The sequence below is a fragment of the Rhyacophila brunnea genome, unplaced genomic scaffold, assembly GCF_057557595.1.
Source record: "Rhyacophila brunnea isolate RB1 unplaced genomic scaffold, BYU_Rbru_1.0 scaffold_4, whole genome shotgun sequence".
Lineage (NCBI taxonomy): Eukaryota > Metazoa > Arthropoda > Insecta > Trichoptera > Rhyacophilidae > Rhyacophila > Rhyacophila brunnea.
In genome coordinates this window covers 18,131,849-18,157,652 of record NW_028233068.1, presented here as the reverse complement: position 1 = coordinate 18,157,652, position 25,804 = coordinate 18,131,849, and the positions used below count along the sequence as shown (strand labels likewise).

General features: G+C 33.6%; 1 protein-coding gene across 1 annotated transcript in view; it reads left to right on the top strand.

Annotated features, from left to right (window-relative positions):
- The window catches only part of RhoGEF2 (Rho guanine nucleotide exchange factor 2), a 193,492-nt gene that overhangs the window by 26,678 nt on the left and 141,010 nt on the right, over positions 1–25,804 (top strand). The window contains exons 12-20 of the mRNA XM_085954363.1: positions 287–502; positions 2,065–2,128; positions 3,850–3,941; positions 5,644–5,879; positions 6,261–6,387; positions 7,363–7,474; positions 8,463–8,588; positions 11,350–11,436; positions 15,195–15,275. Of these exons, the coding sequence (XP_085810489.1) occupies positions 287–502; positions 2,065–2,128; positions 3,850–3,941; positions 5,644–5,879; positions 6,261–6,387; positions 7,363–7,474; positions 8,463–8,588; positions 11,350–11,436; positions 15,195–15,275 (1,141 nt within the window). The remainder of the gene's footprint in view (positions 1–286; positions 503–2,064; positions 2,129–3,849; positions 3,942–5,643; positions 5,880–6,260; positions 6,388–7,362; positions 7,475–8,462; positions 8,589–11,349; positions 11,437–15,194; positions 15,276–25,804) is intronic.

Genomic DNA, 25,804 nt, shown 5'->3' with positions numbered 1-25,804 from the left:
GATATTCCTAGTCATAAAAATTGCTAATGCTTCATACAAACGTAAGATACCATGACATGCCCAATTTAGACCATGTGTGGTTTGATGGGGCCAATATCTGAGTATATCAGTAGCGAAGAGTTTTTAGCAATGTCCATGACTTCTAAAGACATCGGTACTTCAATTGTGAGCATTTATTTCAATTTGCCTGAGGAATTGGAAAAAAGTGTGTATATTTCTTTTCGGTTACATCAAATCCTATCAGAAGTAAAATATTCTTATTCGACACAATGAAAATCTCTTCCAGCGGAGTATGTTCACATCATCGGGTGGATTTTCAACATCTATTGAGTCACTGAGTACGGCGCGGCAGGCCATCTTCCTGAATTGGTTGGTGGGAGAGCAGAGACCCCCGCAGGCCGCTCTCCTCTATTTTCTTGCGGGGGCGTATGCTTCGGGACCCCCGGCTGCTTTAGCACGCTGGGCTTATGAAATACACTCTGTGTTCCTGGTACCGGATGCGGTAAGTCTCATTCCATCACATTAAATTAAACTCACAATTTGTAACACATTCATCATTATGTATTATGACACGCATAAATCTAATTTTTTATTCATAAATTTAGAACTTTTCTTATATTTAATTTATCTAAAATCTACTAGATTTTTAAAACTTACTTTATCTGGCAATACTGGTTTATTTATTAGCGTTCAAACAGATTACACAATATTTTTTATAGTTATTTATATTACAATACCTATGCCTATGGGTAAAGAACTAATACAGTAAAATCTCATTAATACGAATTCCATGGGACAGAAAATCGAAAAGAAATTCGAATTACGAAATATGAAATGTATGGGGGAAAAATATTAAAATATTGAAGGAAAAAAAAAATTTGATTTTCATTAATTTTGTTTCTGATCGTAGATGTGCCTACTAAATTTCCGATACAATTCTTTCAAATTAAAATCTGTCCAAATACCATGTGTCATTAATAATAAAGTTTAACATGAAGTGTGGCCGTTTCGAGAACTACAATACTGACAATCCTTTCATAATATATCGCAGCTCCACGACGGTAGCCATGACACTTCAACTTATAATTTTTGCACTCTAGCTAGAATTATAGAAAAATACGAAATTTTTTTTATTTTTCCAATTTGTCAACACAATTGTTTGGCATTGGTTCTCTAGTAAAACTATGTGAAAATCCAATAAACAATCATCAATTAAATACTTACATCCCTGAAACATGTGAGTTATTGTTTTTCCTTCGAGTAGAGTGCAGTTGTGCCTCTGAAGACATACCGCTGTGTGTGTCAATGGATCATAAAATGTCAGGATTATTTTTATTACCTTCATAAAATAAGTAATTTTCGATGTTTTAAGAAATCTCTGTCACATTTTTCAATGACTGGCTCATGAAATACATGTGTACTTTATTACGATTTATTGAATATTTTTATATGCCAGGACTCTTAAAATCATTTCGAATTACGAAATTCGAATTAAATGTATGGTTTTACATATATGAAAATAATGTTCAAGGGACTTTTTTTTCGCGAATATTTCGAATTACGGCTAATTTCGAATTATCAGTGTTCTTACTAACGCGGTTTTACTGTATTAAGTATTGTAGAATGTACTTTTAAAAGAATGGCACTCATTACCCGATACATTTAACTCATTTAGTGCTGACTACGCGACTGGCGCGTTTGCATTAGTTGGCCATTCGATATAATTAACATGATATTTAAATGTGGTAATTAATTAGTAATTATCTGGTCAGCAGTGATTGTGTTCAATTCAGTTTAAGCAACCCGTAGAAAAATATGTTACCCATCTCTTCCAGTAGGTACACAACGCGGGACTAATGTGTATTTATATTCTCTATTGCCAACACGGTTTACATCACTTCTGTAGTATCAACTTGTCTTCGCTCGGCCCCCCTCTCACTCTTTCTTATTATTCGCCCGAACTATTGAATCGTATTTTCAATATGGAATATTTATACATTACTAAAATAAATAGAATGTATGTATTGTGAAAAGTACCTTCATATTTCTTTCTCATTTTTTCAGCCATTGGCTTTGAGCAACGTTGATGAAAACCTGGCACGGGAAATCGATGACGCACTTATTATGGGTAAGACTTCAATAATTTTTCTATTCGCATTATAATTATTACGTATACGTTAACTCTACAGAATGAATTTAACCAACAATATTAAAATACATCTTTGATATATGATTGATTTTCAATTTATGTATAATACTAAGATGGCAAGACCTACCTAATAATTTCCCAAGTGCAGTGATAAGTTTACGTTTTTAAAGCTACGGATACCTTTTTAAGTAAAAACACAGTTGTGTCAATTACTGTGTTCTACCTTTAGTAGAAATAAACTCAAACGGATTATTCTAACAGAATTATATTTTTTATTCAGTTATATCTTCCAACTGAAGACATAACACCTACATAGTTACATTATTCGAAAAAAAATGAATGTCGTAAAATAAATAATAATATACTAAAAGGTAAATCAAAACATGTCTGATTCTGACTGAAGTTGTAATGATAGCCCGTTTACACGTGCATGGATTTACTGCTGGCAGTACGTATTGTCACGACCATAACAATAAAATGCAAATACGTATTATCGTGCAAGTTATATAATGTTTGAGGCTTTCACGGTTGTTTTTTATCGTAGTATATTCTTGGGTTTCCACCGTGTCTCCTTCTTCCTTCGTGCAAGTTGTAAGACTGTATGGACAGATTAAAAAAGTATAACGGCTTCTAAATTTTCATGCAATAGTTACTATAGCATGCGCAGTAGAACGATAGTGGGGAACCTGCCGGGAAAGAAAATATACTACACCGCGCAGAGCATTTTAACGTTTACAGATTTTCACAACCTGTCCGAACCTGTCAAATAGCACCACACAACAACAACAAAAGCATTTGTGGAATACTAATGAAGAATAATTTGATAACTAGACCTCATTTATAGAATGTTGAAAACAGTGTTATACTACAGAGTTGACAATCATATCGTCTCTGTTCTGGCAGAACACACTAACTGGAGAATACTAGTTTTGAGTCATTTGACTTTGAAGTTGTTAAAATGTTTGAAATGGTCTATCACGTGAGTTTATTAAGTAATCGTAAAAAGGATGACTTTAAAATAAAGACTGTTTATTTATTAAGAAGGTTTCCAGACGGTAAAGTTTGAAACAAGGAACATTTTGGTATAACTAACTCAATATGTCATTTTTCGAATTAGTGTCTTCTGCCAGAACAGTGACGATATATTTATTTATCCTTGGAAGTTGATTTACTTATTTTTGTCACTGGTGTACTTGTACTTATTCAATCCTCAGAACCTCGATTATCCTTAAGGCTATACTTCAACTGGGGCACGGTCTAAAATGATCGTGACTACGCGACGCGAAGAATGTGCAAAAGATACGTGCAAAACAAATCATAATTTGTCATAAAAATTCAACAAGCGTCCATTTAATGTTATGTTAGTTGTTCTATTAGTAATAATAATAATATACTGATTGACATGTTTTCTTTTTCAAGTAAATGGGTGATGTTTGTTAGTCAACTTTACACGATTTAAAAATTAATTCCCCCGACGCCATCACAAAAAAATTGACGTGTTCACAGCTCGACTTTCGCTCTCCGATTGGCAGCGAGTCCGAAATTTCGTCACACCTATAGTTGAAAATTATTTGCCGTTTCACTGAAGTATGCTCTTAAGAATTTCAGACTGTGTAGTCCTGAAATATCTACCTCCTTATAACTAATCACTTAACTATTTTTTTGATTTCTTAATTAATTATGATTTCTTTCTCTTTTAGAACATGATAAAGAGGAAGTTTTAAGAAAAATCTTCTTGAATGCGAGAGAAAGAGCAAAAGAAGAATTGTCACAACAGCTCATAGATTTTCAAGTAAGTACATCTCATACAGCAAGTTTTAGCATAAATAATAATGTTCGGAAGAAAACCTTCTACTTTTTCGTCTACTAAATATATAATATATAGGCCCTAAATATATAAAAATGAAGCCGAAAATAGTTTACTAAGACTTATGATTAAATTAACTAACAGCAACTCATTAGGCAGCCATATACATACAGTTTTCGTAAGAGGTTGAACATGCCAGTTAATACGTAATGGCGGCCATACAGTTATCTTTGGTAGATAATCTGCGGCGCCCATAGACGGACACTTTTCGACCTGCCAGATGTGTGCCAGGTTCAAACTGCCAGCGACCCCCTACTCCCGTGTTTTTGTAAAACTGTTGGAATTTCAAGTAGCCGAAAGTTCTCGTTTGACGTTAGATGTTGGTAACGTAAAGTAGAATATACCGCGCGATACAACTACGGCTGGTGTTGCTTGTTATAAAATACAAATTCATTTATTATGAAAAATGTAATAATATTATGTATGTACGCGGAGATCGCAAATATTATATTTTATTTATTTTTACGAGAGTAAAACAAAGTAATAGTTATTTATGTAAACATATTATTTTATACAATATAATATAAATGTTAAAATTTTAGAGAGCATTGTAAATATTAAGTTATTGTGAAAATATAGACTAATAACTCAGTACTCAAATTTTATTTATTGTATGTAGTGAATATTAAAAATTATTAATTTAAGACGTTCACAACATAAATTAATATACCTAATTGTGAATGACAATGTCGCTAAATCTAAATAAAATTTAAGTATATATTTTAATAATATCATAGTAATTAATTATTATACTGATGATTGATGTAAATATAATTTTGTGGCATGTTTAAATTTATTGTATATAAAATCAATACCTTTATAAATATTACCGTTTTCTTACTTAATTAATACTGTCCATTAAAGGGAATAATTTATTCAAAAGAAAAGATTATATTTTATATTTACAGGAATGTGTATAATATTGTTTCGGTGAATCGATAAAATACACAATCCACTAGCGATATCATGATTTATTTTACCAACGTCATAGGTGTGTATTTTATGTCAATTTGTTTCTAATAAAACCAATTTATAACCATAATAAATTCAAAGTAAAATTATTCGTGCATCAATATCGTTCAAGTATACTCTACCTAAAACTAATTGAAACAATACCCCTGTGTAATATCTCCGCGAACCTAACCTCCATAGTTTTTGACACTTGCTCTGCCACAGACAATAACTGTACGTATATGGGCACGTCTGTTGACAGTTTGACAGATTTAAATGGGATAGTTAAACTGATCTGTGGTGTGGCCACTAACGTACAGTTATTGAACAGTTATTGTCTGTGCCATGTTCAACATGTTACGAAAACTGTACGTATATGGCCACCTATTTCGCATTGCAGAGTTATTTGTGGCAAACTTCACACTGTTTTCATCCACATCTCAGCGTCTCAGCCATCTCTTTCAATGCACCAATCTACAGAATATAATTTTTCTACTGGTAACAATTCAATCATAAAAAGAATATTGAGGAATTATCATCAAGTGTTACAGTAAAACTACCCCTAATAGTGTAATCTCTTTAGTTGGCATCCTATTAAAACTGCCTATCGAAAGTTCCTATTTAAAAAATGTGTATTCTGTACAATACAATAACAGCATGTTTTCAATTCCACTAGAAAAAGCGTCAATCAGGACTTAGTGGATTCTACGGCCCGACCGATTCAGTGCTGGATGCGTGCGACTCGGACAAATCGCAAGAAACCAGTGTTATCATGACCTGGCTACTGCCGAGACTCGCCAACTGGGTGGAGACGGCTGCCCCCGACACATGGTCTGCCACCAAAGGAAGCCCTACCCAGGCTCTGCTTGCCGCTACTGTACCGCCACTTCTGCATCACACTTTCGGTCTTAAGTAAGCTATATTTCTATCTGCCGCATTTAAACTAAATAATAATTGTTACCCTTCAATTAATATGCATTTGAATCGAGAATATAGATTTTTGTGATTTTTATCGCTTTTATCCTGTTTTCCACCATCACTGATGAATCTCCAGAAAAAATCCTTATTGTTATCTTGTCAATCATATCAGATGTTTATTTTAAATAATCGTTCATGAATTGTACCACCATATCCGTTCCTATTGTTAACCTAGCGATTAAATAAGAGTTAATCGATAGGTTATGGGCAACTTTGGGATGAAATGATGAGACACCCACACATTGGATCATGGCACGTAATTTACACATTCATTAAATTTCCTTGTTATTTACAATATTTTTTTTTCTGGATTAGACCACAAGCGGTGAGCATAGCGATGGGCAGTGGACTCGCCGGCGCTTCTCCAAGACCTTCATTCCTGCAGAGAGACAAACTATACAAGCAAAGGATTAAACATATCAACAAAATTATCGCACACCCGGTTAGTACTTATTGTAATTCTTTTGGATTATGTATGTGTTCATAATTGTCATCAGGCTGGGTTCGATCCGTTTATTCGACGATCTCACAATTAATGAAACCAATGTAAAGTGGTTGTTTATATTATTGATGCTCTATGCAAGGTTTCTCAACCCTGTCCTCGCAGATATAAGTGATCCCACACTCATTTGTGCATTTTATAATTTAAAAAACCAAAAATATAATACTTTTCTCCTCGTTTAATATAAATAATCGCAATTGAATTTTCGTGTTAGTTGATTGGATGGATATATTCGTGTCCGGAAATTTGTACGTATGTAGTTCGCCGTATCCCATTTCACCGTCGTATATTCGAGACAGTCCAACCTCTTTGGGTCGTATAGTACTGAGATAAAATTCATGTCTAAATAAAACACGGTTCTTGTCAGTTTACAGGAAACCAGCGGCAAACAAATTTTGAACATAGTTGATATACTGGATTATTTGTTAGGTTAGGTTTTTATTCTTGAATTCATGAATTTTGCTGAAATCGGCTATGAAAATTGAATTAATGTTCATATTGAATCTAATAAAATTAGAGATCGTATAGTATACGATCATCTCTTTCCGATGAAAAAAGCTCACGGCGAACTGTACTACGGTGAAATGTAATACATACAATTTACATGTAAGTAACCGGATATATTATCGTCAATGTATGGTTGAACAAGCAACTTTTATTGTTGCAACGTTATTGAATAGGAATTGTTGTAAAAATATAACTAATATTTATTTGTCAAATTTGTATGAGTATTCTTTGTGTATGTTATGTAAGTTTCATTGGAAAACCCTCCCCTATAGTTATACATAGAGCGATAGTATTTCTATCTTGTACTAAATAAAATAATACAAACATACTTTTATCTTCTATCCCCTGCCGTACATAACTATACGATAGTATGATGTCTTATATTAATAAACTAATTTTTGTCCACAGCTGGTGATACGGGGGCATCACTTTAGTCCTCTGACAATCACATCAGTTTCGGATTGCCAGCACTGTCACCTTCTTATCTGGGGCATTGCTCCGCAGGCTTATAACTGTTCAGGTAAATCATCCACAATTATTTTTTATGTAATAACAAAAAATTATAGTCGTATTCAGGTGATTTCATATGACTAAGACGCAAAGCCCACTAGAAGCAGCGTGCTTACTAATCTCAAAGAGGAGCAAAGATCACTGTTATAAGGAGGACACAAAAACATTCCTACCACCAAATGTCTAAATAAACAAATCATAAAAAATTAACTAACCAATAACAAATGTTTATATCTGGTGAATTAAATCACACAAACACCTCAAAATAGATGGGTTGATACAAATTTTAGCTAAGGAATTCTTTAGAATTCGAGAACCTGCTGTTTCGGACAAATTTTGTCTTTTATAGTATAGATTAAGGAGGTTTTCCAAATGCGCATTTTAAAAATTGATAAATCAGATAATTTGCGTATTTTTAATTGTATGTACATATTTTACTTATCATATTATAGACAATGTTTATAAATACAAAAAAATCTTACTTACCTATCAGATCATCAGCTGGCACATATATTAAAAATAACAATACTGCAAAAAGTCACGGCACGCGACAGCATATTTACCTCGCATTATAGTGCCTGCACACGTGCATGGATTTACTTGCACCAATAGTGTGTATTTTAAACTATCGCGATAATTACTGCTTACACATAAAAATGCTGACTGTAGTTCGTATTTTTTCCTCACCGCCATGCGAGTATGTACCAATTATTGCGTGAAAATTCAGAAGCTCGGAACTTTTTTGATAGGTACATACATGCAATCTTGCAACTTACCGACCAGACCAAAAATTTTATCTGTTCAATCAAGGTCTGCAAAATGGTTTTACTATAATGAGCATAATTCTCGGATCTAGAAACTATAGCGAGTCTAATTTTGACGACAAAATGTTTATTCGAGTAACCTTGTTTTATACCCTTTTCAATGTGTGATATATATTTCACCTATCGCACACATTATGGTATAAAAAAATTAATGCTTTGTTTCTTTGTTATCAGATTGCAAACTACGGGTGCACCGAAGTTGTTCTAAACAAGTTGAAGAGTCTTGCTGTGGACCTGCCGCTGCTCAGACTCGAATTTCTAGACTCATGGAAAAACTGACTCCTGCTCCATTGCCAATGGGTGAGTGTGCCAAGCAATATTAACTAATTCACTACATATTCATTGCCACAACAGCGTACTTATGTGTTTCACTCATGTGGCACGGAAAAGTTGAATGCAAAATTTACACCCACACTAATGTGAATAAGATATTTATCATTTAACCTTTCTAACGCGGCAACTGACTTTAGTCAGCCTATACGCGCGAGTCATCCGCGCGTCAGCTGACTAAAGTCATTTCGATTTTCGTTTGCCTAGTACTGCTTTCCGCCAGGCGCGAATAATTCGAATATTGATTTAATTTATTCAAAAATCATCCTTCTCTTGACATCTGTCAATGGATAGCCTAAACTTTTGTTCTATCTAATTTAAATAAATATTTTTCGGGAGCGTGTCTTGAATAAAAATATATCAGTCATCGGGCCAATTCAAATTTGCCGCGTATATAGTGTCTTATCGCTTCTTAGTGCATGTGCGCCGAAGACATTTGACTGACGTGTTTGTAACGATACGAGTTTGCGATATAATAAGTTATATTGTTTTTTAGTGATTGAAAAACTATTTGGTGCGTAAACTGTTAAATAGAATATTCGAAAGTTACATTGATCAAAGTGAATTTACAAAATATTTTTACAAAAGGAATGCTTTTGGAGATTGCATTCATTCGCCTATCTGCCAGTATATTATCCGCGAGTTTATAGTTTCGGAAAATAATTTGAACCAGGTGTCATTTAAATATACCTAGAAGTCCGCGATTTAATATGTCTCTTTGTTTATCATTGATGTTCGAGTCCTGGGTCTGGCAAGTAAACATATTGTTTTTCAATTTGTGTGTGTCAGAGTATGGACCTAATAGGTTGAGCAAGTGGCTGACATCCATTTCTCATAAAAAACAAAATCTGTCAAAACAAACTTCCACTCTGTGGAGGCCCATATGATCCTATCAGGATCGGACATGGTCGATATATATATAAACATTTTTAAATACTATTTTCTGGTTATAGTATTAGGTGAAACAGACAAAAATTATTTATTTACCCTAGTTATCAGCCATTTATAAAGAAAAGACACGAACACTCAGACGCCCGTTCCCGCATAAATGCGGAAATTGTCGTATTACGCAAACACCAGATCCCGCGCTACTGAATTTTTATACACTGCGCGGCAAATCATCGTCTGCTGGTGTGAGACAGACACTTGAGAATTATTTTTTTCGTAATACTATTCAAAAGGGTTTGATTCATGACTACTATTTTTTTATGTAGAATTCTTCTTATATTTATAGTCGAAAATAACTCGAGTTACTTACTATCACGTCATTATAATAAAATAAGAGATTACCTATTCTAGTACCAGGTTATTGAAGTAATATAATAAAAAAAAAACAAATGAACTTGAAAATAAAATTGTGGTGACTATAAAATAAAGCATTTAGAAGTGCAAAAAGTGTTTGAAATTTAATATTTTACGAATTGTAATAGGTATTCGAAAAATAAACCATTCTGTTATATAAACTATGTGTCATTCGATTCCATTCAGTTCGGGGTCAATGGTAGGTACAAACCAGGCACTGGTGGTAAGTACATCACTCTCAAATAGCCAGTAGTTCTCAAGGATGATTTATTTATACTCGGCCTGCAGTGCTGCAATGTGTATGCGAGTTCAAACAAAAGTTACACAGTTTGAGATGTCCTGGATGCTATAAAAATGAGTTATTTATGACTGATATTTTTTCAACACACTCAACAAAAATGCTCATAAAAGTCATAAACCATATTATTATTCATTATGTGTATGACATATTTGTCGAAATGGTAGCCGGTAGACAATAAGAATACTGAACTGTTCTTACACTTGTTAATCTGTCATCGACGCATTAGTCCAGCACCATTTCGTAAGTGTCATGGCGCCGCTCGAGTAAGCTGGCATTTTTTCAATGAAGAAGTCTTGTTCGTGATTTCTTATCAGATTTAGGCGACGAATGTTTATTTTTAGAGTCACATAAAATATTAGGTTCTGTCATAATCATTTTTGAACTTGACTCCGATTTTTTACTACTCTATTTGTGTATGTTTGACTGACATTTATTACGATTTATTGATGCTTGAAATCACAACGCGCACTGTTGTACTAAGTCGGGATTCGTAACGCTTAGAAAGGGTTAAAATTAATCTCCCATTTTTTTTTTTTGAATTATTAATAACCATGTCCTTGCTTTTTCGTACAAGGTGGTTGTTAGTAATTTTTGAACAATCACAAACACGCAGGCTTTGAGAAAAACACATAAATATTGTGTCCTGACTGGGATCGAACCCCGCAGGCTTTGAGAAAAACACATAAATATTGTGTCCTGACTGGGATCGAACCCAGAACTTTTGGGTGGAAGGTGGCGGATTACTGAGAGAGTAGTGTATTTGTTTTCGTTATATTAAGAATATCTATTACAAAAATTGTTGGTTCATTTTTTAAATTCATTAAGCCCTGCTTAAACCAAACTAAAATAAATAAAAAATATTATTCTATCTATAAAAAGTTATTTTATAATTTTAGATAGACAAGTATTTTTTTACTATTGTTTATTATGGCTTTGTTTTCACAGGGTTTAATTAAATTTTAAAAACTAACCAACACCATCTGTAAATAATTGTATTCTTATTTCAATGAAAACAGATACGACTGACAATGTTTGATGTGCATTATTTATGGCGGATCTTAAAAGCCTACCCTTCGCCACTGCCAAATATTGACAGATTCATTCATACATGATTTTTCTTTTTGACAGGCAATTCACACCAGTATGTGGACAACAATCAACATCATCATGAGAAAAAGCAGAGAAAGTCCCTCGGCACTTCGCACTTCCTAAACAGTAAGTAATCAATTATTTTGTCATTGTGGTCTGTAAAAAATCTGTAATGCATTCTTCTTCGAAACATAATACTTCCAAAGCCAATTTCTAGTTCCTACAGACACAGAGAGTTCATCTTTCTCAATAATTGAACAATCTTTGCATAATAATTCAACAATAAATAAATGTTTTGACCGATAATAATTCTAAATAAATAAATGGCATTTTTTAAACTGATGTAATTGTTGTATTTAGTCTTTAAAATAAACTTTTCTATAATACCTACTTATTGGAAGAATGGCATTTTCTTGTTAGCAAGGTTTGACTATTTTTGCTTATTTTTTTTTTTATTTGGGGGGTCCTTGTCAGTCTGGAACCCTACTCCTGCGAGCACTCGGAGTACTGGTACGCCCCTGAGTGGAAACAACTAATGGATAGAGGTTCCAACAATAATATTCGGATTCCCAGAACCGGGTCTCCTATTCTTCAAAGAGCAATAAATTGATTTTTTATTTTAGTTTCAAAACTGTAATAGCAGATGTCAATAATATATTTTCAGGCGATCTTACCCGGTAGTGCATATTATGGACAAACAAATTAGGTCTTCAACCACATTAATAAAAATAACAACTGGCTCCAGCATGAAAGGAATTAAAAGAATAAGAGTATTATAAAATCAAGGGAAGAACGGAACCTCTACATTTTTAAGAGGTTTGGGTTCTCACGGTATCAGGGATTCCGGTTCTAAAACATTTCAGATATTCTCAGGGTTCGGTTCCAGTTCCATTGTCAGCTCTGATTCTAATTGAATATTTGAGTTATGCATAAAGAAACTATCCCACACAGTCAAAAATATCTGATAGTATTATCTCATGCTCATAATATTATATAATTGGATGTGTTCTTTTTTGAAAAATATTTATATGAAAATAAAATCCAAAATTGTACCAAAATTAAATTTATATAAGAAATTCTCATTTCATATAAGACCAGTATTCAAATTCTACATACTTCCACCTAGATCATGGGTGGCCAACCTTTTCAGCAGCCGGGCCAGATTCTAAAAATGAGATTTGAAAAACCGATTATTTTTATCAAACATATTTATTTGATTAGACTTTTTTTAAATAATAAAAAATAAACAAAATAATAAAAAAAAAAAAAAAATTTTAGTGATAACTTTGTGTGGCAGAACTAAGTGCATCAATATCGATATTGAGTGAGGTTGTTCCTACACGCAAACAGTTTTCCAAATGCACATCAGTAATTCGTGTTCTCACTCAGGATTTGATATGCTTCATCCGACTAAAAAGCTGTTCACACGTGTAAGTGTTTCCAAATAGCGAAGTCATCATTAGAGCATGTTTGTAAAATGCAGGATATTTCTCCTCGTCCATATATGTTTTGTAAAACTCTTCCAAACCAACCTGATGGAATTTCTTCTTTAACTGTTCATCGCAACATAGTTCACAATGTTCCATTTGTAAATTTCCTGGTAATAAATTCACGTTTACAGAGAATGGCGTAACAAATGCAGCAAAAAGCACACGGTGCTTTTTAAAATCTTGAGCCAATATCGAATCTAAATTTGCGAAATTAGCACATCTAGCGGTAACATTTGATATTATTTTTATTTTCTCACTGGTCCACGGGCCACAAGTTGACACCCAGCGGGCCACATTCGGGCCGCGGGTTGGCCACCCATGACCTAGATGATTAAACGTTCAGTTAGATGGTATAAATAAAAACATTACTGAAGTCTTGTACAACATGTTGAAAAGAAACAGTACCTATCACCTGAAAGGAAACATCTAAGCATGCATTAATGTCTGGATTATTTGTTTTTCTTGATTTATTCCATTGTATATAACTTCAACCGATTAAATAGTTATTTTTCTAAGTGGTCGCGGGATTTAAAAAAACTAATCTAAAAATGGCTGTAATATAACCGACAGCTATCAATTTGGACCAACATTGCTGTTTTGTATAAGTTATTGATCCAAGATGACTTGCAAACATCAGGAGTTTTAAAATAATCTACACTAAGTGTTCTGAAACTATTAATAGACTTCCATTTATGTATTTCATTTTATGCATCTTTGTGGTTGAAACTTATCACCAGTTTTGTTCAGTGGTTTTCAACCACCGGTCTGCTCCAAACATTAATCATTATTACACTGAATACGGGGTTGTTTATAATTAATGTTACCACGAGTTAATAATCCTTTCATGGAAGATGTGAACTCATGTGCACTTTATCCTCGTGAAAATGAAAATGTGATCGACATGTCTTCTGATCTCACTCTGGTATCCAAACATAAATTGCAATCAATATCTCCATTTTGGATGTCGTTTAATAAAAATTCCTCAGTTAAGTACCTATATCTATTAAATTGTTGGTTACATTTTCAACTACCAATTTATGTGAGAAGACTTATAAAAGCCAAACAGAAAAACCCAATGGATATCAATGCAGCGCTTCATCTCTCTGAAACAAAACTGTAGCAGCAGATTTCGCATACCTAACACCGAAGTTTGAGACATTCTATTATTAGCATTTTCGTCTTCTATTCAGTTTTTGGCTATTTAAAATTTATACTATCGAAATTTCATGTTATACTATTAGATTTAAAAAACAATACAATGTTACTATTATAATCTTTGCGATCTCTATGTTCTATATATTTCTCAGACCGCAAGTGTAAAAAGCTTGAAAACCACTGACTTAGGTAAGGATAAAATTAAATAACTTTTATCTTTTCGGGGAATCAACCATTAAAAGTCAAAGATCAATCAATTTCGCACACAAAAACCTGATCAGATGCTTGCTTAGTTAGCTGCTTTCATTGACAGTAAATGTATAAGAAAAATTTATCAGAATATTTTTTGAATACTGAATTGAATTGACTCGGATTACTTGAATTTTTATTTGAAATTGAATTACGGGAGTCCTGCGTCTCTGAATTCAAATTTAATAATGTACAAAATTATAGAATTTTCTCAAACTGTCTTGAAGCTTTTTATTAAATCATTAGATGGAAACGTATAGTCCAGGGGTGTCAATAAGGTCGATCGCGAAATGATTTTTGGTCGAAGAATATTTAATTTATATATTCATAATTTGGAAGTATAATGGGATGATATATGTCCTTAATTTCAGAAAAAGTAGATCGCGTAGGATTTTTCTTCTCCGAAGTAGATCTTATGTAAAAATTAGTTGACACCCCTGGTATAGTCAGAACAATAACAAAAATTGATTTATGACACCTATTGATCGTATTAATATTAACTTAATAACATTACCAATTGTCAATGGAAAGGCCTTATATAAAATAAAGAAATCTTCAATACCCACGTATGCCTTCAGCTGCCAGAGCTATTCAAAGTAAACACAAAAACGACAACTGAAATTTTAATTTACCATCCAGTAGCTTGCTTGTCACCACTAATTTATTTCAATGTGGGTTCGCTCACTATGCGACCAGTTTCGAATTGGTTTGTATCGCGTCTGTCATCAATCACTAGAGAAACAACATCTTAGTCTCTAATCTTAAAGTTAGTAACTAGTTATAAAACTGAAAACTACTCAAAAGAGAACATTGAAATATGAGTGAACAACTTTTTAATTTAAAACTTGTGACTCAAATGGAAAAACACACCCCGTCTGTTTAATTACAGGCTGCCGGAATATTCCCGCAAAGATTTCAGACACAATGTATGGAATTTGTGAAAAAAAAATTTCTCTTCCTATCAAAATTTCAACAAATATTTTTTTTCAGTGGAAAGAAGTTCGAGAAAAAATGAAGATGACAGTACATCATGTTTGGACAACAGTGCATCCTCACATCACAGCTTTTCAGGTAGGATTTTGTTCTTTCTCTTGACTCAAATTTTCCTCATTCAGGATGAAATTGGTTGCCATGTGGAAAAATACCAAAGAAAATACAATGAATCTTCATTCCAATGTTCTATATTTTAATTTTATACTTTACAGAGGAAACAAGTTGTGTTGTTATTTATTCATTTGCTGTTATCTACGTTATATCATACATTTTTAATTAAAATTTGTAGTATTTACCTACCATGTTTATTATCTTGTTAAGGTTAGATATGCAATTTGTTCATGTTTTTTTCAACAGCTCTGCATTTCTTCAGAGAATTTGATGATACATTTGTTCATAATATTTTGTTGTTTATTTAGTATGGCTTATCGACTATTACGTTCCAGTTTCTACGAGTGATAATTAGATTGCATTAGGAAATTTTCAGCATCATACAGCAAAAGAGGTCTCTTTTCATCTAGACATGAGAGAAGTAATATTAGGACTTACGAAAATTCTTGTCAACGGGGGGCTTAAGAAATTCTTCCAGGGCACGACTTTGAAAGGTGTTTCTCGTTAATTGTATTTCATCCAGTGTGGTGGAGTGGAAGCATAATATCTATTTTCATAGCGGCCGAATATGAAAAGTTGACTTTTTAAGGCACCTTACACATAATTCTTTTTTGTTTGTTTTAGGTTCATATTTTTAAAATACACTCTTATTTCTCATCGGAGATATAATAATGAATAAATAACAAATCATCACCGTTCAAACAAAAGTCACCAACCCTCAAAAAAGCGTCACCCAAAGCGTAAAATTATATTCTTTAAGATGTAAACGTCACCACGGTGCATTAGTTAGTAAAATGTTACTTAAATTCGAACTATTTATTTTTCACTAAATGATTTTCGATAAAATCTTAACAAACTAACATAAGTCATTATAGGCAGATAGACATTATTGACAATATAAAAAAGAAATCCTTCATTATAAATATAGAAGCTGAAGTTACTGAACACTATAATATAATACAGTCATTTGAAAACTTATAATACTTATCTGAAACAGGCAAAAATAACAAACAGGAATAGGTAGTTACTTTAGCTTGTCATAATAGGATCGCTTTGGTCCAGATTACAAGCAAAGTCACCAAACCACATTTTAGCCGCCTTGCCTCCTTCAAAACTTTCGGATGTATTAATTACCATAAAAAAGTAAAAGTAACCTAAAGAAGACATGACAAAATTATGTAATGTAGATAAAACCTTAAAAACATTAAAATCTGATTTTTCCTTCATCTCCAAACTTTCAAATTGCGATATCTCGAAATGATGTTTTTTGAGGTGGTGACTTTTGCCTGAACGGTGACGAAATAATACAAAATTTGTTAGTTACTAGTTACTTTTAAGTGAAACTTTTTTACGCGCGGTACAAGCAATTTCGTTGGTAAAGTGAATCCGGTTGATTAGGTGCGCACCATTGAGACTGGGAATATAATGTCAGTCGACTAAGCCAGCATTTAGATGTGTGGAAAAGTAAGGACGCAGACAGCAGTTTGGGAACGCCTGTTCTATAAGTACACTGAAACGAAGAAGTTTGAAAACCATCGATCTGCGACATAACTTTGTAATGATACCATAATATGATATAATTTTAAGGGTAAAAGATTTTTTTTTATGTTGGTAGGTACTTTTACTGAGTTATCTTATCATTTACTCATAAAATGTATTTATTGTCGTTCTTTAGATTAGCTGTAAATACTTGACAAATACTTACCATTAAACGATTTAATAATTTAAAAAAAAACATGGATTTATTTTATGGACGTTTCGTTACCTACTGAAATGTAAAAAGAAATATAAATGAGGTAGTTAAATAATTAATGGAGACACTTTAAACTTTATTATATTTAATGGAATAGAAGTAGAAATTTGTTACATAAAATTTCAATTAGCCTAATGCAATTGTCTTGTCTCCTATATTCTGATTTCATTGAAAGGTCTGCATAAAAAGCTTATGGGTATTTTTTTTTATAATTACGTCATATTGAATTTTGTTAAACCTTGAATAGATTATCGGCAATCTTAACCTGACGCGGAGATGATACCTAATCTACTAATCTGAACCGATTAACCACCTTGTTCAGCTACTTCCCGCCGCCTAGTATGAACCTTCGAGTTTCAAGAGCAAGTTCCCTGGTAATATACTTACCTGTTGTTACCTATATACAGGCGCGCATACAAGGAAAAAATACAAATCATTTAGGTTAATGGAATATTACTTCTTCGTATTTGTCTGTCGAGCAGTCTTCCTAACGGGTTGGCCCCATGGCCCCCACATCGTGAAGCGGGCCCCCAATCCATAATCTTTGGCGCCCCCCCCCCCCCCCCCCCCCCTACATATCGCAAAGATCAAAGGCACTCTGACGCTTTACAGTGGTGTTTTCTAAATGGTGTTCGAGGTCAAATAAAGTTCGGTGTATTTTCAGCGATTTTTTAACACATCGAATTATGGGGCTGTCGAGTATCAACACAAGACAACCTAAAATTACATCGCACAACCATATATTTAAATAATTACAAGATAAAAGAACTTTTTATATACCACGTTTTTAAATTTTCTGTTGAATCATATAAACTTGACAATTATATGTAAATAAATACTTTTTTTGTACTTGATAGAAATACTGAATAAATACAGAATACTGACATGTCATTTTGACATTTCATATTGATTTCCGTAGTAACGCACGTATATATTAATAATTTAGTTGCTAGGACCCCCTTAGCAACCAATACTTTACTTTTTACGAATTTTTTCCGAAATACCTTTCCATACAAAACAGAATTAACTGAAAATGCTTCAATTCAATTCTGCTTAAAGATGGCTAAACATATTAAAAGAATGCATTGTTTCGTGTTCTGAAATATTCTAAAAGTTTCAAATGTCTAGCTAGTCGGGAAGTTAGTTAAAAATCGTTTGGAAGATTTGTATTGGACAAACAAGAATACGAGTTAATAAAAACGTTGTAATAAAATGGTGATAATGCCGAGGCATTTTCACTATTACAGAAAATTTAAGATGTGTGTTTATCTCATTTATCTGGTCGACCCGCCACTCCGGGCCCCTAGGCTAGAGCCCTGTCAGCCCCCTCTTGTGGGGGCCATGGCTGGCCCCATTCCTCACGACACGCAAAGCCTGTGGCCACTGGAAGACCCGTGACACTAATAAAATGGTGCAATGTTTACTTTAATATATTACGATGCGGCATGTCTAAAAAACATCACAATGCGGACTAGCAAACGGAGACTAATGATCCTTGTAATTATGACTGGCCACACGCATTCGATAACCACTTGTGGATGCGACAGCTTGCAATAACTCATAGGCAAACGTCCTTGGTTATACCTGCAGACCAGGTGTTTATCGGTCGACTCAAAGTGTGGAGTATCTGCGTACGGTGAATGTACCAGCAGTAGTGCTGTATTCCGCTGTTGAAGCGAGAAGAGGCTATAATTAGAAGGCGGGGTAAACGTGGAAGTCAGTGGCACCTGCTAAATTTTGTTGATCCCGCCGCCTTAGAAATCATTAAAAAAAGTATTATGGATTTTTTTTTCAAAATGAAATCCCCCCCCCAACCATCTTTCTGTCACGTTCCACAGAATGCGACAAAAACGTATTTTATATAATGACTTCCGCTGTAAGGTAGGTACCTATATAATATCTTGTTATCTTTCTTTATAGGTATTGTGTATAACGGGCTTTGCTCCTGCCAACGTCAGCTAGTTCAGTTTATTAACGCACATCAATAAGCGATATATCTTACACTTTCTTATTGATGGAACTATACGTTCATAATTATTCTCATTCATGTAGGTAGATACTTTTCACTTCTGCAGATACCCGCCAAACATAAATTCGAAATTAGTATATACGTGAATTTGTCGGCTTTTATCATTGGTTTCTCAGGTAATCTCTAGTAGGCACATACCTATCACCCACCTTCGTGTACGTTTCTTACAATGCGACTTCGCGTTTCTTCGACCACGCATGGTTAGCTTTCAAATAACACGTACGTCTCGATGTTTATTTACATGAATGAACTGTATGTACAGACAAAAGCGTATACAAAAAGAAATTCGGGTAGTATATGTACGCGTTGTTTTTCCCTGTCAAGTTTTCCAACCCCCTCCGAAAGAAACGTAGCAGAAATAGTTTTAATTTGTTTTCATGTTTACCCCTCGCTCCTCGAAGGTCATATTTGGCTCGCGAGGGGGAGCAGGGTTGACTCGAGTGGAATTATGAACTCGTAAATAAAATTATAGACAATATAAGGCCTAATCCCATGGTATCTTGTACACTCTTTTTTAAAAAAAAATTAAAGATGTTCCATGATTCTAACGAATTTGTTTAATGAAAAACCGACACTGTATGTGCAAGTATCCCGGTATCAGTAGTGAAAGGTGGAGGTAGGCTGTTAAGATCCCCCATAAATGGTGCACACTAAACTTTGTTAGTCATACATATTTGTTTTCATTGAAATAAGACTAAAATTTGCAGATGGTGTTGGTTAGTTTTTAAAATTCAATTAAACCCTGCGAAACCAAGCCATAGTTAATAGATAGATAGTTAATAGTCAAAAAAATACTCGTCTATCTATAAAATATCTAAAATTATGCAATTAGATACTATAACTTTAGATACTTATTTTATAGATAGAATAATACTTTTTATCTATTATAGTTTGATTTAGGCAGGGCTTAATGAATTTATAAAAATGAACCATTACCATGAACAATATATTGTGTCATATATTATGTAAGTATTCTTAATCCAACGAAAACAAATAAGTTGAATGAAAAAGTGTGCACATTTTTATCGTATCGCCCAAAATATACCAAAACCATTATGGTTTGATTTCGCAGGGTTTAAATGAATTTTACCAATACTATCTTAGTTTCTGTAAATTGTAGTTTTGGTTCAATAAAAACAAATACGTTGACTAACAAAGTTTAATATGCACTATTTAAACTTAAAGCGTCGGCCAATAGCGTCGTGGGTCCCAGGTTCGAATCAAGTACACATATTGTTTTTCAATTTGTGTATGAGTCAGAGTATGAACCTAGTAGGTTGAGCGAGTGGCTGACATCCATTTCTCGTAAAAACAAAATATGTTAATACTAACCTACACTCTGTGGAGGCCCAAATGATCTTATTAGGATCGGACATGGTCAAAAAAATATTATGGCGGATCTTAACAGCCTACCTCCACCCTTCACTACTGCGGTATATCTTCATCAATGATAAAAATGACTCTCGGCATAATAAGCTCGGTATTTCATCGCTGACTCGTGTACACTTTTTTCCGAATTCTCTGAAAAGATAACCCAACCACATTATCTTCACTATGACCTATGACCCATGACGTGTAGCCGTCGCCGAGATTTGAAATATTTATCGTTTCAATAATATTATTGGAATAGTTATCTTTTCTAAAAAATGTCCATGTTTATGTGTAGTGTTCATTCACCCTTGACGCAATATTCTTTCGTTACGCATAAGAGCAAAGTTTTGCTTCGTTTGTAAAATGTTTCTAGACAGACGGGCATTTTGTAGAATAACAAAGCGTTATCGCTTTTTGCCTTTTCCTTCGCATTTTATTTACACTGTTTCACCTATTCAATAATAATATAATCATCTACATGCAGACTACTTTCCGACTTTTCCTTATTTACTGCATATTGCAACACTCAATTTAAACAGAAAAAAATAGTGTAAGGTTTGTGGTCTTCGCACGTTTTAAATGCCACAGACAATTCCGTTTTTGAAAGGGTAAAAAGACGCTTCTATAGTGAAATAATAATAAAAATATTCTTTGTTTGAATTTCGTAAGACCGACGCACTTAAAATGTTCATATTATTAAAGATAATTATTTGACTAACATTTGTTTGACATTTTATTAAATTTCGATATATTCACATCCGCGGGATTTTTCTTCCGATACATTACATCTTTTTTTTTTTAAACAAAAATGAATATCGGCAAAAAATTGCATTTTAAAAATGGACTTTTCCACGAAATTCTATTCTTTTGCACCGCGTTTTTTCTTCCATAAGACGCTTACGATGTTTTAGTACTTCATATTATGATTAAACTCTCCACACGCCTAATGTGTAATTTTTTTGGAGGGATATTTAAAAATACATAAGATATTATATCTATTATTTACTAGGTACATACTATTATCTAAACTGATTTAAATGAGACTTCTGTGCAAAAATAATATGTCGTACAATACATTTACAATCTTTCAACTGTTTCATTATCAATAGTTTAGGAGATAATTTTCCATTTTTGACAATTTTTGACGAAGTGAAAAAATGCCAAATTTTCACTCACTAAAATATATTATTTGTTTACTAGCAACAACACATCGTCTCTTTAGGCATTTAGCAAAATGGTGTCTGACTTTGCGATGACGTGATTGGTTGAATTGGATTTGACGCTCTTTGAAAATAAACCTGCTGGATTTATCCATTATTGAAAATTAATCACATCTAAGTACCCAGTAGGTTTATAAACGATTTTATGTTTATCATTACTTCGATACGATTCTATTTCAAGTAACTAATTAAACTATTTACATATAGGTATGTACAGTACAGTATAAAAGCCACCCCCAACAATTTGGATTACGTCATTGAATAGTTTTTTTTTACCATTGCCTGTCAGATTTTGATACATGAAAATGAAATAACACGTTAAGTATATTTATTATTTAGTATCTAAATTCATTTTAATTATCCCTATCTACTTACCATAAATTTTTGATCAGAATTAGTTACTACTATTATTGGATCAGCAGTAATAATAATTATAGTTCTGGTAGATTTTACCTAATTCATTTCTCCGCACACACCTAACGACTTACAGAAACGCCTGGTTCCGCATGCATAGTCATAATTAACTAACTACGTATAGAATTCGATGTCGGTCTTGTCCAACTCCAACAGAAAATAATACCCAATGAATAGAATGAGATACGCCATAGTGTGTTTAATTATAAAATCATTACACGCATGATTGATCTGACATATTTTATATAAAAATAAAACTCGTAGATTAAGGGTTAGTTGGTCTCAAAAATAGGTAGGTATAGTGCAGTGGCGAAGGGTGGAGGTAGGCTGTTAAGATCCGCCATAAATAGTGTTACACTAACCTTTGTCAGTCATACGTATTTGTTTTCATTGAACTAAGACTATAATTTACAGAATATGATGTTGGTTAATTTTTTAAATTCAATTAAACCCTGCGACAACCAAACCACTATAGACAATAGTCAAAAATCTATAAAAAGTCTAAAAAATAACTAAAATTATGCCATTACAACATACATAATTTTGGATATTTTATAGATAGAATAATATTTTTTCTAGTTTTAGTTTTTATTATACTCGTAGTTTGATTTAAGCAGGGCTTAATGAATTTAAAAAAATAACCAACAACATACTGTGTATAAAGTGTCACAATTTTGTCGGATCGCCCAAAATATACCAAAACTATTATGGTTTGGTTTAGGCAGGGTTTAACTGATTTTCAAACACTAACCAATATCATCTGTAAATAATTATAGTCTTAGTTCAATAAAAACAAATTCGTATGACTTACAAAGTTTAATGTGCACTATTTATGTCGAGCCTACCTCCACCCTTCGCTACTGGTATAGTATCCATGCTACATTAACAATACTCAATGATTCTTGATGGCTTGAAATTCGTAAACTCTTAAATAAAATAAAAATCTAACTATTACTAAGTATATACATTCCATGAAATTGGTATACTTTTATGTGTTGTTTTGTGTTGTCTTTTGCTGTGTTTTATTTTGTCAGTCACTATCAAAGCGATCCATTCTGTATTAAACCTTCTTATTTTGTTTATTTTTGTACCTACAAGACATAATTTATTTACCGTATCTAACTACGGTGACGGTGTTTGGCATTAAAGGCGTGCACCATCGCATCAACGGGGAGGGGCTATTTTTAGAGACACTGACAAGGCGCGGCTGGTCTGCCGATGGGGTGACCGCGACACGATCGATTTAAATTTCACTTAGGTACCGTCCGAGGATGGCTTTGATAGTGGCCTATCTTGACTACGAAGGATATTGAAGCGAGGCTATGGCCTCGTGGACTACCTTAATACAGTAACGACAATGACTATTCCTAAAGGACCTTAAGTTTGGTTTTTTTTTTGACTTTTTAATCTCGAGATATGAGATTGATTTTTGTGTTTTACGTCTTTTCGTCTCAGTAGTAGAGTAGGCATACGTTTTTTAACTTTGCATTTTTTTGCAATTTTTACTACACTGATTCGCCTCTTTGCCGTTTACCTCGCATTAAATTAGATCAAATGATATTCACTTGTATTAATATATGTAGTAATAAATATATAATATATTATATAAGTACTTCAAATAAATATTTTTAGAATATACATATTACATATGAAGTGAAAAGTTATGAAGCGTATACTCGAACTCTAGTAGAAGTTGTTTTCAAAGGAAGTATAGGTATCCTACATGTTATGTTTACGTGCGAACGCATAAACCACGGAATCCATACCCATTGATTCCAGCGTGTTTTCTGTGGGGTCGCATAACTAAATATGATATTAAAAAAATATTGAAATGCAAAAATTCAACATCAAAAATAATGCATACTTAATCGGTATCTCCCTAATATCATATTATCGAATAAAGCTTCGAACGAAATTCCGTATTTAAATATAGTACGTGTAAAATTGATATAAATAAGTCTGTGTTGTCTTTGTATTGTCATAATATACCAGCTAAAGTTCTTCAAACACCACGTTGGTTAATCCAGCGCTCGAAATGGAAAAATTTACGAACCGGAGCGCTCGACGGTTTTCTGAAGATTTTTACATAGTAAAGTTATCAAAGTTTATGTGTTTTTTTTTCATAAAAATAAGTGTGCTAGATTTTCTATTATATGGTCTATCCAGCTACGACAGTCAAATTATTTATTCCACGAGACGGAGCGATAATTTTACCGATTTCACGAACAGGAACGGCACTCCAGTGCGTTCCGGTCCATTTTGAGCCCTGGGTTAATCTGTAATTATTTCATGCCAGGTGCAATTTTTCTTCTAGAAAAATATTAATTTCATAATTTTATTATACAATTCTCGATTACTGGCCGATTGTTAGAGTGCCCCAATGATAATAAAATAAATTAAAACCACCAATACCCATCGTTGGTAAAAATAAAAATGTATCTATTTCCTATCCAATTGACAGTGAGATACATAATAATTTTGGTGGTTTCAGTGATTGTGTTATAAGCCATTTTGATGTTAGTTAAGAATTTTGTTATAATAAAGGTAATATTTTAAATTCAATTTGTGAGAAATGCGTATCTTTTTATTTGGGTATAATTTAATAATTGTATGACTGGTTTGAAATGTTTCGAGGCTACATATTAAATCTACTAACGAATCGATTGCATCATGTGCTTCATAGAAAATTACCGCTGATGGCTATGTCAATTAAATACGATTTTCGCTAATAAGTGGAGAATATAGACTTCCACAAAGTGAAGGTTATATTATTACTATCCTTTTCTTTCATTGCGTATTTGCTCTGGATCAAAAATGCACACTGAACGAATAACCTGTGACCTTTTCCATAAGCTGGTCTCGAACCCGCGCCCACGGCTTTAGAGGTGGGCGCTCTGTTTATAATTCGCCATTATCCAATACATCCACTTCTACTATCTAAAATATAGACACGTTATGTAAACAGAGATGAATCCATAAAGTCTGCGATTGGAGTATCCGCAGTTTGTATTATTATTTTGGCATAGTCGACACAACCACCCCTACCCCCGCTCTGTCCAACAATATAATGAACGATGAAACGGTCCGAGTAGGTAGGCGATTCTTAGCACGGAACGTCATACTGAATATCCACCAGCCAGCCGGGGTGGTATTAGTAGGGTGCCACCACTCCAGTGACGTGCCGGAGTAGGGTCACTCGGCGTGGGCAGAGCGTTTCATTAATGTTATAAACAAAGACAGAATAGGTATGAATATTAAATGGAGTTCGCATTTTCAAACAGTGTTATATTATATTCGAACAAATCTAGGCATCCAGTGGTACCCACGAGATAGAAAACGTCAGAATGTTGGGCATATAGGCCGAGTATGTAAGTTGCGTGGTAACGCAAAGCAATAGGATCGAGAAGATTATATAGTTTTTTTGCCACAACATTATCAAGTCTTCAAAACAAACAAGTTGTCTATCGTTGTAAGTCTCGAAATCATGTTATGGAGTAATTACAAATTGAAAGTTCGACCTGCCTTATAATATTAGGTATCATCACTATCAGCCTGAATCCATCCACTGCTGGATAAATGCCTCTTCAAGCTGCTTCCACTACTCTCGGTCCTGTGCGTTACGTTGCCACGTACTTGCGCAGAACTTTATCATTTCATCGATCCAGCGGCCTGTAGGTCTACCTTGCGGACGTTTTGTACCTCGTGGATA